General features: G+C 64.2%; 1 protein-coding gene across 1 annotated transcript; it reads left to right on the top strand.

Moving 5' to 3' along the window:
• Window positions 1-4362: 4362 nt before the first annotated feature.
• On the top strand, window positions 4363-9429 carry TBXT (T-box transcription factor T). Its single transcript, XM_055137052.1, has 8 exons — window positions 4363-4568; window positions 4641-4905; window positions 5868-6002; window positions 6578-6639; window positions 6737-6795; window positions 7076-7252; window positions 8014-8143; window positions 9156-9429. The coding sequence occupies exons 1-8, from the start codon at window positions 4363-4365 to the stop codon at window positions 9427-9429; spliced, it is 1308 nt and encodes a 435-aa protein (XP_054993027.1).
• The last annotated feature ends 4069 nt before the right edge of the window (window positions 9430-13498 follow it).

Raw genomic sequence — 13498 nt, 5'->3', positions numbered from 1 at the left:
CGAGAGGGGCTCCTCAGAGCCGGCACAAACCACACACCGGTGGGGCTCGGCCAGAGCCGAGAAGGGAGCCATGAGGTGAACAGTGGCTCCCGTGGGTGCTCATGGCGGGGGAGGGGGGCTGCTGTGCACAGGCCCCTGCAGGGAAGGGGGTGAAGCCTCCTTCGGGGTCCAGGATACTCTGGGGGGCTGGAAGCTGAAGGAATGAGTGGCTGAGCGGATAAGTGGGGGAGGGGGTAAGTGGGTGAAGGAGTCGGAGAGTAGTGAGAGGTGAGTGAAGGGCATGGCGAGAGTGAGAGAGCGGGTGAGTGAGAGAGCGGGTGAGTGAGAGAAAGGGTGAGTGAGAGAGAATGAGAGTGAGAGAGAGAGAATGAGAGAGTGAGAGAGTGGGTGAGTGAGAGAGAGAATGAGAGGGTGAGAGAGTGGGTGAGTGAGAGAGCGGGTGAGTGAGATAGAATGAAAGAGTGAGAGAGGGTGAGTGAGAGAGAGGGTGAGTGAGAGCAGGTGAGTGAGAGAGTGAATGAGAGTGAGAGAGCGGGTGAGTGAGAGAGAAGATGAGTGAGAGTGAATGAGAGAGTGAGAGAGTGAGTGAAAGTGAGAGAGTGGGTGAGTGAGAGAGAGGGTGAGTGAGATAGAATGAAAGAGTGAGAGAGCGGGTGAGTGAGAGTGAATGAGAGAGTGAGAGAGTGAGTGAGAGTGAGAGAGCGGGTGAGTGAGAGAGAGGGTGAGTGAGAGTGAGTGAGAGTGAATGAGAGAGTGAGAGAGTGAGTGAGAGTGAGAGAGTGGGTGAGTGAGAGTGAATGAGAGGGTGAGAGAGTGAGTGAGAGTGAGAGAGTGGGTGAGTGAGAGTGAATGAGAGGGTGAGAGAGTGAGTGAGAGTGAGAGAGCGGGTGAGTGAGAGTGAATGAGAGAGTGAGAGAGTGAGTGAGAGTGAGAGAGTGGGTGAGTGAGAGAGCGGGTGAGTGAGAGAGTGGGTGAGTGAGAGAGTGAATGAGAGAGTGAGAGAGCGGGTGAGTGAGTGAATGAGAGAGTGAGAGTGAGAGTGAGAGAGCGGGTGAGAGAGCGGGTGAGTGAGAGAGTGAGAGAGCAGGTGAGTGAGAGCGGGTGAGTGAGAGGCTTAGTGAGCGAGTGGGTGGTAGTGAGGGATGAATAAAGGCAGTGGCTGAGTGAGAAAGGGGGTGACTGAGTGGGTCAGTGGGTCAGTGAGTGAGGGGTGAGTGCGTGGGTGAGTGGGTGGGTGAGGGGTGAGTGGGAGGCGATTGGTGAGGGGTGAGTGGGGGACCGGGAAGCTGCATGAGTGGGCATGTGGGGAGCGAGTGGGTGAGTGGTCAGTGCCTGAGAGGGTGAGTGATGCCGGTTCCCTGAGTGGTAAATGCGTGGCTGAGTGGGTGGAAGCTGTGGATGTGGCTCCTCGAGGGGCCCCTCGTGGGTCTCTCTCACATTGGTGCAAAGCCTCCCCCTCGGGCCTTTCCTTCTCCATCCGGGTTGGCAGCAGACAGGAGGCATCTGAGCTCTGTCCCAGGCCCCTCAGCACCCATCTCCCCCTCCTCCCTCCCTCCTCAGTACCTGCCCCTGCCAGTTTGTCTCTGTGGCAACTGGGTGGGGCAGACAGCTGCTGCCTCAGCGACCCCGCCCTGGTGGGCGCCCTCTTCTCCTCAGGCCCACCGGTGCTTCTGGCATATCCACCAGGCAGGGGTGGGCTCTCACACACACTCACACGTGCTCATGCACACATACACACATGCACACTCACACAAGTGTGCAGACAAGCACGCACATGCATTATATGCACACACACATACACACATGTATGCATGCGCACACATGTACACACATGCTTCCATGCATGCACACACATGTGATACACACACGCACACATGCACACACAGGCCCATGACTCTTTGGCACACCCAGGAGCGAGCAGAGCGGCTGTGCAGGGCGTGTCTCTGAGCGTGAGTGCCCCGTGAAGTCACAGCTGTCTGTCACTGGAGTTGCGAGTGTGGAATGGACAGGGCCGGCCCAGAGAGTCGTTGCGTGCCTCCTGGACTCAGGGAAAGGCCTGGCACACCCAGATGGAGGTGGGGGTCGCCCGTCAGCACTCAAGGTCTCCCTGTGTCATCTCGAGGACTCCCGAGGCGCTCGGGGCACTTCATGCAGTGCTGCCCCATCGCCCTGCCTGTCCTGGCCCCAGCGGCCCCTTGAAGGTGCTCAGGACTAGGAGCCGGAGCCCCACGTGGTTCTGCCATGGCCTCCAAGAGGTTCTGTGGGGAGCTGGGGGCTCTGGAAGCTTCTGTGAAGCCGCCTTTCCCAGAAGTACTCATGGAGAGAGGAGACCCCCAAATATGAACAGGGGACATAGGACGCAGCACCCACACCCACGCAGGACTCAAAGGCAAAGCCCCAGCATTGGACAAGCACGGTGTCCCCAGAGAGCCGAGTGGAGAGCCCGGCACCACCTACGTCCACTGCCCAAGCCGGGAGCGGACGGAGCCCCGGGGAACCATGGACACAAACGGCCCCGGGGCTGTGAGAGCCTGGGGGTGTGTGAGAGGGCTGGGGAATGAGAGGGGTTTGGGTGTGTGAGAGAGGCTTGGGTGTGTGAGAGAGGCTTGGGGGTGTGTGAGAGGCTTGGGGGTGTGAGGGGCTTGGGGGTGTGAGAGGAGTCTGGTTTGTGTGAGGGGTTTGGGGGTGAGGGGTTTGGGATACGAGCGGGTTGGCTGCCGGAAGTCCCGGGGCTCCTGAGCGTGGCAGACCTAGTGTTTGGGGAGGGTTGGCAGAGGCCCGAGAGCCTCCCGCGCCCTCCCTGGCCGGGAAGCGCCTCCGGATTAACGGGGTTCTTTATAGTGGCGCAGGAAGCTCCTGGCTGTAAACGGTCATGCCCGGCACCCCCGAAAGGGCGCGTGGAAACCGCGGGTCTGCGAACCCGGGAACAAAGACCTGGGGGAGAGGGACAGTGACTCTTCCCCAACACCACCCCCGCCCCAGGTGCAGCGGGCGCCCAGCGCCGGTGGCCCGAGAGTCCGCGCGCAGGAGGACCTCCTCGGGGTTCTTCCGGGGACCACCCCCGACCGCGTTGCGGGGTGGCTAGAGGGGGCGATGGCACCGTTCCCACTACTCTGCCGCGAGCGGCCGTCAGGGCTGCAGAGCTGAGCAGGAAACCTTGGAATCCTTCCCGGATACACACGGGCGACCCCACCCCCAGCCCGGCGGCCAGGTGGGGGGCGGCCCAGGGAGGCCGGGGTGCAGGAGCAAATGAGGCCCTTTTGGTGCGCGGGTCCCGCCGCGGGCCAGCCCCAGGGATTTCCCCTGCGCGAGAGACAAAAGCCCGAGCCCGGCGGCGCGTAACGGGGGCCCGGCCGGCCCGGCCCACCGCACCGGGCGGCGAGTGCGGCGCCCGAGTCCGGGCCGATCCCGAGGGTCCCCTCAGTGCCCGTTCCCAGCCCTCCGAGCTGAACCAGCGCCCGGCGCGCCCCAGGCGCAGAACTGGGGTAGCGCGCGCGTGGCGCCCCGGCTTTTCCCCAGGGCCTGGCGGGGGTGGTGGCAAGCGGGAAACTGAGGCAGACCCCCTCCCCCGCCTCCTCAAAGCCTCCAGCTCGGGCTCGGAGGCCCCAGCTCGCCCCGCGCCGGGCGCTCCCGTTTCGGGAGGAATGTGGTTGTTTAAAGAGACGCGATTGAACCATTTCCTGCCCATTGTCACCTTCTCCACCGCGGAGGTTCTCACCCGAAGGTAATAAACCTCCCGCCCCGCACGGCGGCTGCAAACGCCCGGGCCCCCAGCGCCGGGACCCCGCCGCCCGCGCCGCCCCGCGCGCCCCGCCAGCGGCCCGACGTCCCCGAGCCCCCGCGCGGTCCAGCGAGAGTCGCGGCCACGCCGCAGCCGGAGGCCGGCCCCGCCGTCCGCAGCCCCCCGCGCCGTCCAGACCCCGCGCCGTCCGGCCTCCCCGCGCCGTCCGGCCGTCCGGCTGTCCGGCCGTCCAGCCGAGCGCGCGGGGCCCGGGGTGCAGCTGGGGCGCGCGTCGGCGGCGCTGCGCGTCCCTCCCCGCAGGACCCTGGGCTTTGATGGAGGTGCCAACATTTGGGGGAGGGCGGAGGTGTGGCGGCTGTCGGGGCGCAGCGCCGGGCGATTTGCATGAGACAGGCCCCGGGGCCCCTTGTGGCCGGCCGGCCTCCGGGTCTGATATGCCCGCGCGCGGCCAATGCGCGGCCGCCCCGGCGCTTCAAAGCGCGCGCGGGCCAATCCCGCGGGCCGCGCCGCCGCCGCCGCCTATTTAGGGCCCCGCAGCGCCGGGGCCCCCAGACCCGCTCGCGGGGTGCCGGGCCCGGGTTCAAGGGGAAAGCCGGGCCGCCCGCCCCCGGACCCCGACCATGAGCGCGCCCGGCCCCGACGGCGCGGCCAAGCCCCTGCAGGCCCGCGTGGACCACCTGCTGAGCGCCGTGGAGAGCGAGCTGCGCGCGGGCAGCGAGAAGGGCGACCCCACTGAGCGCGAGCTGCGCGTGGGCCTGGAGGAGAGCGAGCTGTGGCTGCGCTTCAAGGAGCTCACCAACGAGATGATCGTCACCAAGAACGGCAGGTGGGCGCCCGCCGCGCGCTCGGGGCGTCCCTGCGGGGCGCGGCTCACCGCCTCCGCCGCCTTCCCTTGCAGGAGGATGTTCCCCGTGCTGAAGGTGAACGTGGCCGGCCTGGACCCCAACGCCATGTACTCCTTCCTGCTGGACTTCGTGGCCGCCGACGGCCACCGCTGGAAGTACGTGAATGGGGAGTGGGTGCCGGGGGGCAAGCCCGAGCCGCAGGCGCCCAGCTGTGTCTACATCCACCCCGACTCGCCCAACTTCGGCGCACACTGGATGAAGGCCCCAGTCTCCTTCAGCAAAGTCAAGCTCACAAACAAGCTCAACGGAGGGGGACAGGTAGGGGAGCCCTGGGGCACCACTGCCTGGGCAGGCACCTGCGGACCCTGCTCCTCCGTGAAAGCCCAGCTGTGGGCTGCCGAGGGCATGGAACAGGCTCCATGGGGATTGGGGGGCGCTTCGCATCGGAGCCGGACCATCCTGGGGAGAGTAAACATGAGCATTGGAGCTAAAGGGGCCTCTGTTGGCTGCTGACCAGCCTGAGCGTGAGCCCTGCCCTGCCCTTCTCCCTTCCCTTCCCTTCCCTTCCCTTCCCTTCCCTTCCCTTCCCTTCCCTTCCCTTCCCTTCCCTTCCCTTCCCTTCCCTTCCCTTCCCTTCCCTTCCCTTCCCTTCCCTTCCCTTCCCTTCCCTTCCCTTCCCTTCCCTTCCCTTCCCTTCCCTTCCCTTCCCTTCCCTTCCCTTCCCTTCCCTTCCCTTCCCTTCCCTTCCCTTCCCTTCCCTTCCCTTCCCTTCCCCCTTCCCTTCCCCCTTCCCTTCCCTTCCCCCTGCCCTACTCTACTCTCCCCTCTTTTCCCTTTTTTATTATTTGGGTGGGGGTGGGTTTGGGCCACACCTGACTATGTCCAGGGGCTGCTCCCAGACCAGTGCTCAGGGATCAGTCCTAGCAGTCTTACCTCTGCTTTGCTGGGGATCGTACCTGGGGTCGGTCACTGCAGGCGAGGGCCTTCCCCCTGGCCTGTCCCTCCAGCCGTACTGTCTCTTTGCAAAGTCCCCACCCCCCTCTGAGTACTGTCCCATCTGTCTGGGCACGTGGGCCTTTGCAGACCCCGCCAAGCCTGCCCAACTTGACAGGGGTGGCCGTGGAGGCCAGTGCTGGCCCGCGACTGCCCAGTCCCCGTGTTCCCGGGCGGACCCCGGCAGCTCCCAACCAGCTTGACGGCTCCCTCCAGTCGAGAACCCCACTGCGAAGGGCACTTGGTCCCGTGTGACCCGATTGTCCCGTGGCTGCTTCTGTCCCCAGATCATGCTAAACTCCCTGCACAAGTACGAGCCCCGCATCCACATAGTGAGGGTCGGGGGGCCGCAGCGCATGATCACCAGCCACTGCTTCCCGGAGACCCAGTTCATAGCTGTGACGGCGTACCAGAACGAGGAGGTGAGCACGGGAGGGCGGGGGCACGGGAGGGGTGAGGAGGTGAGCACGGGAGGGAGGGGGGCATGGGAGGGGTGAGGAGGTGAGCACGGGAGGGAGGGGGGCATGGGAGGGGTGAGGAGGTGAGCACGGGAGGGAGGGGTGGCTCCGGCTTCAGGCAGATGCGTGGGGCACCCACCCAGGCTCAGGGTCCCTCGCGGTCCCCTGGCAGAGGAGAGCAGCGTCACCCCTGCTTCAGCCCTCGTAGAGCTCTTGGACGGTCGGGTTTGGCTGCGGGAGGCGGGGGCTGAGGGGATCCAGAGGGGCCGAGGGCTGGGGCGTCCCCAAGGGCGTCTGTGTGTGACAGACCCCAGGGCAGACGGGTGCCTGCACCCCTGCTGCACCAGGCCCGGCGTCAGCAGCGTGTACCCACGGGCAGAGCTTGGAGACCAGCTGACAGCCGCAGGGCTCTGGGCTAGGCTTGGCAGAACCCGCGGGGGACCTTGGGGTCCCTCGAGGAGGTGGTGCCAGGGTGGGCTGTGCCCGTCTGGTGCCCTCCTGGCAGCAGGCCGGGTGAGGGAGCTGTGCGCCCCTTTCAGATCACGGCCCTGAAAATCAAGTACAACCCGTTCGCGAAGGCTTTCCTGGATGCCAAGGAGAGGTGAGTGGCCCCGCTGGCCCTCAGAGCCCGCAAGGCCCAAGTCGGGCTGCTGGCCACCATGCTGTTCCCTCTGACCCTCACGCGATTGTCCCAGCAGAAGTGACCACAAGGAGCTAGTGGAGGACGCCGGGGACCAGCAGGCCGCCTACTCCCAGTGTACGGTGTGCGGGCCGGGGCGCGGGCAGGCGCGGGCAGGGGCCGGGGCAGGGCCAGCGCCCACGCGCTGCAGCTGGGGGTGGGGGAGGAGGCGCGGGGTCCCTCCCCGGGGTCCGGCCCCCTCTCCCCCCCCCAGCTGAGGGACTGGCGTTTGCGGCTGCTCCTGCCCCCCGGGTGTGCGGGTGCCGTGGGCTTGAGGGCTGGGGGCCGGCAGCTCCCACAGTCCCGCCTTCCGGGAACGGGGGCCCACGGCCCGTCACCCCGTCTTCCTTCCCCGCAGCTGGGCCGTGGCTCCTCCCCGGGACGGGCAGCCTGTGCCCGCCGGCCAGCCCGCACCCCCAGTTTGGAGGGGCCCTCCCCCTGCCCCCCACGCACGGCTGTGAGCGGTACCCCGCGCTGAGGGCACACCGCCCGGCCCCCTACCCCAGCGCCTACACGCACCGCAACAACTCGCCGAGTAAGTGGGCCTTGGGGCAGGGCTGGGGGCTGCGGGGGCTGTGGGGGGCGTCCGGGACCCAGTGCCCCAAAGGCCGAGCCCAGCTGGCACGTGGCCCACCCTGTGGGCGCAGATTTGGGCACTTTATGGCCCCTGACGGGCCTGGAGCCTGGCACACATGCTTCTCTGAGTGCATGTCCGGGCGGGTGCCCACGCGGGGAGGGGCAGGGAGTGCCAGGCCGTGGGCCCTGGGACTGCCTGGGAGCCCCGAGAGCTGGCCCGGCCCTGACCCCCTACCACCTCCCCACGGCACAGAGCCCGGACTTAATTCATCTCACTGCAATGAGCACTGGGGACACGAGCACTGGGCCCATGAGCACTGGGGCCACGAGCACTGGGGCCGTGAGCACTGGGGCCATGAGCACTGGGGCCACCAGCCAGCATCCCTGGTGGGCAGGGGCTGGCGTCGGAGGCTGTTGAGTCTAGTTCACTCTGTTTCTGGGTTGCACCTGGTACTGCCCAGGGGTCGCTCAGGCGGAGGCTGGGGTCTCTGTGTCGTGCCGGGCACGGCCACCTGCACCCTGCCCACTGGGTTTCCCGTCCAGGTCACAGGAAGCTGTGACCTGGGCCCCGGCAGGGGAAGCTTTAGTTTGTGGCTTAGCTGGTCCCCCGAGGCCGGGGGGGGGTCCCAGCTCTGCCCGTTGGCTCCAGTGACAGTGCTCAGGTGTCTGCCACTGCCCTGCGTGGTCTCAGCCTCCAGCAAGCCCCTCTCCCGCCCGCAGCCTACCCGGACAACTCCTCTGCCTGCCTGTCCGTGCTCCCGTCCCATGACGCCTGGCCCGGCCTGGGGCTGCCCCCGCCCACCACCGTGCTGCCCGTGGGTGCTGCCAGCGCCGCCCCCGGGGGCTCCAGGTAAGCAGGGGGGTCATGGGGGCCTCAGTCCCCGGCTGAGCCCCCTTCCTGCCTCCGCCGCTCGTGCTGGGGGCTCAGAGAGGGCTGAGCCGGGGTCCCACGGTGCACGGCAGGGCCCGGCTCCCGCACTGTCTCCCGGTGCCAGTGGGTGAGGTTCAAGGAAACGTTTCCAGAACCTTCCAACGGGAGCTGCTGGTTAAGCGAAGGCCGTGCCTCGGTGGGCCTTCCTGTAAGGGAGCCCTTACCCTGCTCACGGGCGGACGGGAATGGCCGTGCCTCAGTGGGCCTTCCTGTAAAGAGCCCTTACCCTACTCACGGGTGGACGGGGATGGCGGTATCCAAGGTGGGGGCGGGGGGAGTTGTGGCGGGGGTACGAGCACGTGGGTGTCAGTGAGGCCCTTGCAGGGTCACTGGCGTGAGGCGGCTCACGGGGAGGAGGGCGGAGAGGGGCGCTCGCGGGGCCCATGGGCCTGGGCGCAGCTTTGCGAGGCTCCAGGGCTGCCTGGCCCAGAGGGGTTCAGGGTTTGAGGCTGTTTCCGCACGGCCTGATCCAGGCCCTATTCCGGGCACCCAGGAGTGGCCCCTGAGCTCTGGGCCTGATACCTGCCCCTGTCGCAGGGTCTCGTGTGGGGGGCCCTGTGGGGGGAACCTTGCCCAGCCATCTCCTGGCAGCTCCCGGCACGGAGCACTGCCCAGTGCTCAGAGTCCAGTGCTCGGGCGGCATTTCTGAGGCAGCACTGGAGGTCCTTGCGCAGGCGGGAAGCAGCCCTGGGCACAGAGCCCCACAGGGGTCCTGCTGGGCTGCTGGGGTCCGAGTCTAGCCCCGCATCCCTGCACTGCCCGGGCCAGCAGACACTGAGAGCGGCCACACGGTGCCACCTGCCTGCTGGCCCTCCGTGGGTGGGGGTCCGAGTGGACACAGCCGCCTCCACGCGGCTCCACCCGGGCCCATGCCTGGCGCTGGAGCAGGAGGGTCCCGGGCTGCCGCCCTGACGCTGCCCCTTCCCTGCAGCCAGTATCCCAGCCTGTGGTCAGTGAGCAGCGGGGCCGTGCCCCCGGGACCCCCGCCGGCAGGAGTGCCCAGCGGGCTGGGCGCCCAGTTCTTCAGAGGCTCCCCGGCCCACACGGCCCCCCTCAGCCACCCCGTGCCGGCCGCCGCGCCCTCCGGCTCGCCCCTGTACGAGGGGCCCGCCGCGGCCACAGACATTGCCGACAGCCAGTACGACGCCGCGGCCCAGGCCCGCCTCCTGGCCTCGTGGCTGCCTGTGTCGCCGCCCTCCCTGTGAGCTGAGTGAGCACCGGTGGACTGCCTGGAGGAGGCCGGTGCGGGTTGTGGGAGAGCAGGGAGAGCTGCTGCTAGGAGCCTCCCGACTCCTCACTCTTCCCTGGGGCTGGGTGCTGCCGGGACCCCCGTTCCCGTGGAGACCCCCGCGGCCTTCAGGCTTGTTTCGGGTCAGTCCCTCGCGGGGTCTGCCCGGGCCCTCCCTTAGCAGTAGAAGCCGCTGGTCAGTTCCTGCAGCTTCGGCCCTCCCCGCCCCAGGCCTGGGACACCGCGGCAGCACGGGGTGGCCTGTCCCCCGTGTCCCCTGGGGCCCTCGTAGCTGGCCCCGTGCCTCTCGGCCCTCCGCCGAGGCAGGTTTCCCCTGACCGAGTGACCGGAGACAATCAGCAGAAGCGTCTTCTGCAGAATAAAGGCAACGTGGAAAGTGGCTGCGTGTTGCTCTTCCTTCCGCGCCTGGAGCCTGTCGGCGTGTTCCAGGTCCCCGGGAACGTCACGCATGCGGCTCCACAGACGTGTGCTCCAGGCTGCTTGCCTCAAGAATGGAGCCTCCGTAACCCAGGAGACTCAGTGGGCCTGAGCGGGCGCCCATCTGCGGCAGACCACACAGCCATGACGAGGGGCTGTCCCGGCCCTCAGCTCCGGGCAAGGGCTGAGGGTCAGGTCACTAGGTGTGTGTATGCGTGTGTGTGTGTGTGTGCATGTGCGTGTGCATGTGTGTGAGAGTGTCTACATGTGTGCATATGAATGTGTACATTTGTGAATGTGCATGCGTGCACCTGTGCACATGTGTGAATGCATGTATGCATGAGTCTGCATACATCTGAACATGTGTCTGCACGTGTGTGAATGTGTACATGTTCATGCATGGGTATGTGAGTATGTGTATATGCATGTGTGCACGTGCATATGTGCATGTGTGTAAGCGTGTGTGAGTATGCATGCGAGCATATATGAGTACACGTGTGTGCAAATGTGCACGTGTGTGCACAAGTTTGCACATGTGTGAGTGTATATGAGTGCATGTGTATGTATGCATGTGTGTGAGTCTGCACATGTGTGAGTGCATGCATGAGTGTGAGAGTGCACATGTGTGAGTGCATGTGTATGTATGAATATGCATGTGTGTGAGTGTATGTGCATGCATGTATATGAATGCATGTGAGTGTGCATACATGTGTGTTGTGTGTGCGTGTGAGTCTACACTGAGTGCATGCGTGAGTGTGCATGTGTGAGTGCATGGATGTGTGTGCATATGTGTGTGTCTGTGCACATGTGCATTTGCTAGATGCAGGGGTGTCTGTGACCATGGGCTGCCTTTGTGGGAGTCTGTGTGTGGGCAGGTGGGGGAGCGGGCAGAGAGGCGTGTGTGAACTGAAGGTGGCAAAATTCAAACTCGGAGTTAAATAATTACGATATAGGATGAAGAAATTTAATATTTATGAAAGACACTATGTAAGCTTATGAGATACATACTTTAATAGTTATCCGTCTGGGAATTTCCACCCGTGATGTCGTTTAATCAAGTCAGCCACCTCTGGTGGAGTCTCGGAGACTCAGTGACACGGAACGGTTCTGTGCTTTTCCTTTGCACTGATGTGCAGTCCCCGCAGAACCCTCCGAAGGATGACACAGGAATCCACCTTCGAGTCCGCCTCAGAGCTGGATTTGTGAAAAGGAAACACGGCTCAAAGTGTGACCCCAGTGGGTCGGGGCGTGCGGCTCTGACATGGTCCCAGGCCGGCTCCAGGCTGGCTTCTGGATGCCCTCGCAGGCCGAGCCCCTCACTGGCCGGCTGTGGGGCCGGATTCAGCCTCCCGGGCTGCCGTGCTCTGACCTGGGGCCGCAGAGACACATGAGTCAGCCCTGATTAATGCAGACGACTCGTGGGGCCGAGCCCAGGGCTGCACACTGCAGGGCAGAACTCTGCCTCAGTGCCACCCCGGCCTGAGAGGAGTCTCTATTATTATTATTATTATTGTTGTTGTTTAAAAAGTGTTTGGCAGCCAAGGACAGCAGAGACAAGGGCCAGGATGATTGTCCCTGGTTGGAAGCTGCCTCGTGAGCTGGGGCAGAGGCAGCAGGGATGGAGAAGGGGTCGCTCGGGATGGGAGATGTGTGCTGAGAGCAGATAAAGGACCGAACAGGATGGCCTCTTGGTCTCTGTGTGCCCCAAAGCAGAGGGGTGGAGTGGGGGTGGCGGGAGGGACCCTGGGGACATTGGTGGTGGGGAGTGGGCACTGGCGGAGGGATGGGTGCTCGAGCACTGTGTGACTGAAACTCAGTCATAAAAGCTTTGTTAACGGAGCTCACGGCGATTCAATAAAAAAAAAGAAAAAAGGAAAAAAGGTTTGTCTCTTAGCAGTGGTGCTCGGGGCTTGCTCCGGACTCACCCAGGGGTCCGCCTGGTGCGGACGGGACCACACAAGGCTCTGGGCTAGAACCCGGGTGGTCCGGGTGCGCGACCCCGCCAGCCCACTCTCAGCACTGTGGAGCCCCCAGAGGGGCAGAAGAGGCGGCTGGGCACAGTGGTCTGCAGCCCCGGGCACCCGCCGGGCTGGGGTCCGCCCAGTGCAGGGGCTGCGTGGAGAGAGACTGCCCTCCTCAGGCTGCTGAGAGGGTGGGAGGTGCCACGACCCGCGGCGGGTCTGACGGGCCTGCCGGAGCCTGCGGGACCAGCACGGCCTGGCTCGCGTTAGCAGTAGGATGTGCTGTTGTACCTCAATAAAGGTCTATTTTTTTGTGGTTGTGGGGTCACACCCGGCGGTGCTCAGGGGTTCCTCCTGGCTCTGCACTCAGGAATTACTCCTAGCGGTGCTCGGGGATCCTACAGGATGCTGGGGATCGAACCCAGGTTGGCCCCTTGCAATGCAAGCATCCTACCTGCTATACTATCACTCCGGCCTCCCTTAATAAAGTTTTTAAAAAGAAACAAACAAGCTGAAAGGAAGATGGGAGAAGACAGGCTGACCAAGGTGGTGTGCCACCAGACCAGCTGTGTGCATACAGCAGACCAGCTGTGTACGTACACCAGACCAATTGTGTACAGCAGACCAGCTGTGTGCATACACCAGACCAATTGTGTACAGCAGACCAGCTGTGTGCATACAGCAGAGCAGCTGTGTACAGCAGAGCAGCTGTGTGCATACAGCAGACCAGCTGTGTACAGCAGACCAGCTGCATATACTCACCAGACCGGCTGCGTGTACCTGACCAGCTGTGTGCATTGGGCCTACTGCATGGCGAGGACGCAGCACCTGAGTGTGGAACCTGAGCTGCCCCTGAGTCCTCGCCCCGGTGGCACCTGTCCCCGGGCTGAGGGGCCGCCGTGTGCCTGGTTCTTCTCCCCTCCTGCTGGGAGGTTTGTGGGCAGTGGACACTCTTGCACCCTGGGGTCTGGGTCTGGGCTGCAGCCTGACGCTGGGCTGGTGCCCGAGGTCTGGCTGTGTGTGTACAGCAGACCAGCTGTGTGCGTACACCAGACCTGCTGTGTACAGCAGACCAGCTGTGTGCGTACACCAGACCAATTGTGTATAGCAGACCAGCTGTGTGTGTACACCAGACCAATTGTGTACAGCAGACCAGCTGTGTGTGTACACCAGACCAATTGTGTACAGCAGACCAGCTGTGTACAGCAGACCAGCTGTGTGTGTACACCAGACCAATTGTGTACAGCAGACCAGCTGTGTACAGCAGAGGGCTGTCGGCCGTCGTCACTGTCGGCCGAGGGCCAGCGTGTTCCTGGAAGGGACCAAAGCCGACGCTGCTCCAGGCGCTGCCTCGGGACGAGGCCAGACCGAGAGAGGAACAGCGCCTCTGTGGAGGGCCCCACCCTCCCGGGGGTCTGGAAGTTTCCGGTTGCCGCCATGGCCTGTAGGTGGGGACTGCCTCATTATTCAGAACTCTACCTGGCCCTTCAGTTTTCAGAGCAGAGACCCACACGCGTCGTTGGATTAATTTCTCCTGAAGATAGCCCAAAAATCTTTGTTTGCAAATTATAATTTAACTTTCCAATCATTTCTATGATACAGAAATACAATTAATTTTTGGTATATGAAACTTGCATGCTATAATTT

Source organism: Sorex araneus, chromosome 4 (genome assembly GCF_027595985.1).
Source record: "Sorex araneus isolate mSorAra2 chromosome 4, mSorAra2.pri, whole genome shotgun sequence".
Classification (NCBI taxonomy): domain Eukaryota; kingdom Metazoa; phylum Chordata; class Mammalia; order Eulipotyphla; family Soricidae; genus Sorex; species Sorex araneus.
Note: the sequence above shows the minus strand (reverse complement) of the source record. Positions and strands in the feature narration are given on the sequence as shown.

Excerpts from the sequence above, each read along its gene's own strand:
- TBXT (XM_055137052.1), top strand. The coding sequence starts at position 4,363 with ATGAGCGCGCCCGGCCCCGACGGCGCGGCCAAGCCCCTGCAGGCCCGC. Across the intron at positions 6,796-7,075 it reads GCAGGCCGCCTACTCCCAGT|CTGGGCCGTGGCTCCTCCCC; the intron begins GTACGGTGTGCG and ends CCTTCCCCGCAG. Across the intron at positions 7,253-8,013 it reads GCACCGCAACAACTCGCCGA|CCTACCCGGACAACTCCTCT; the intron begins GTAAGTGGGCCT and ends TCCCGCCCGCAG.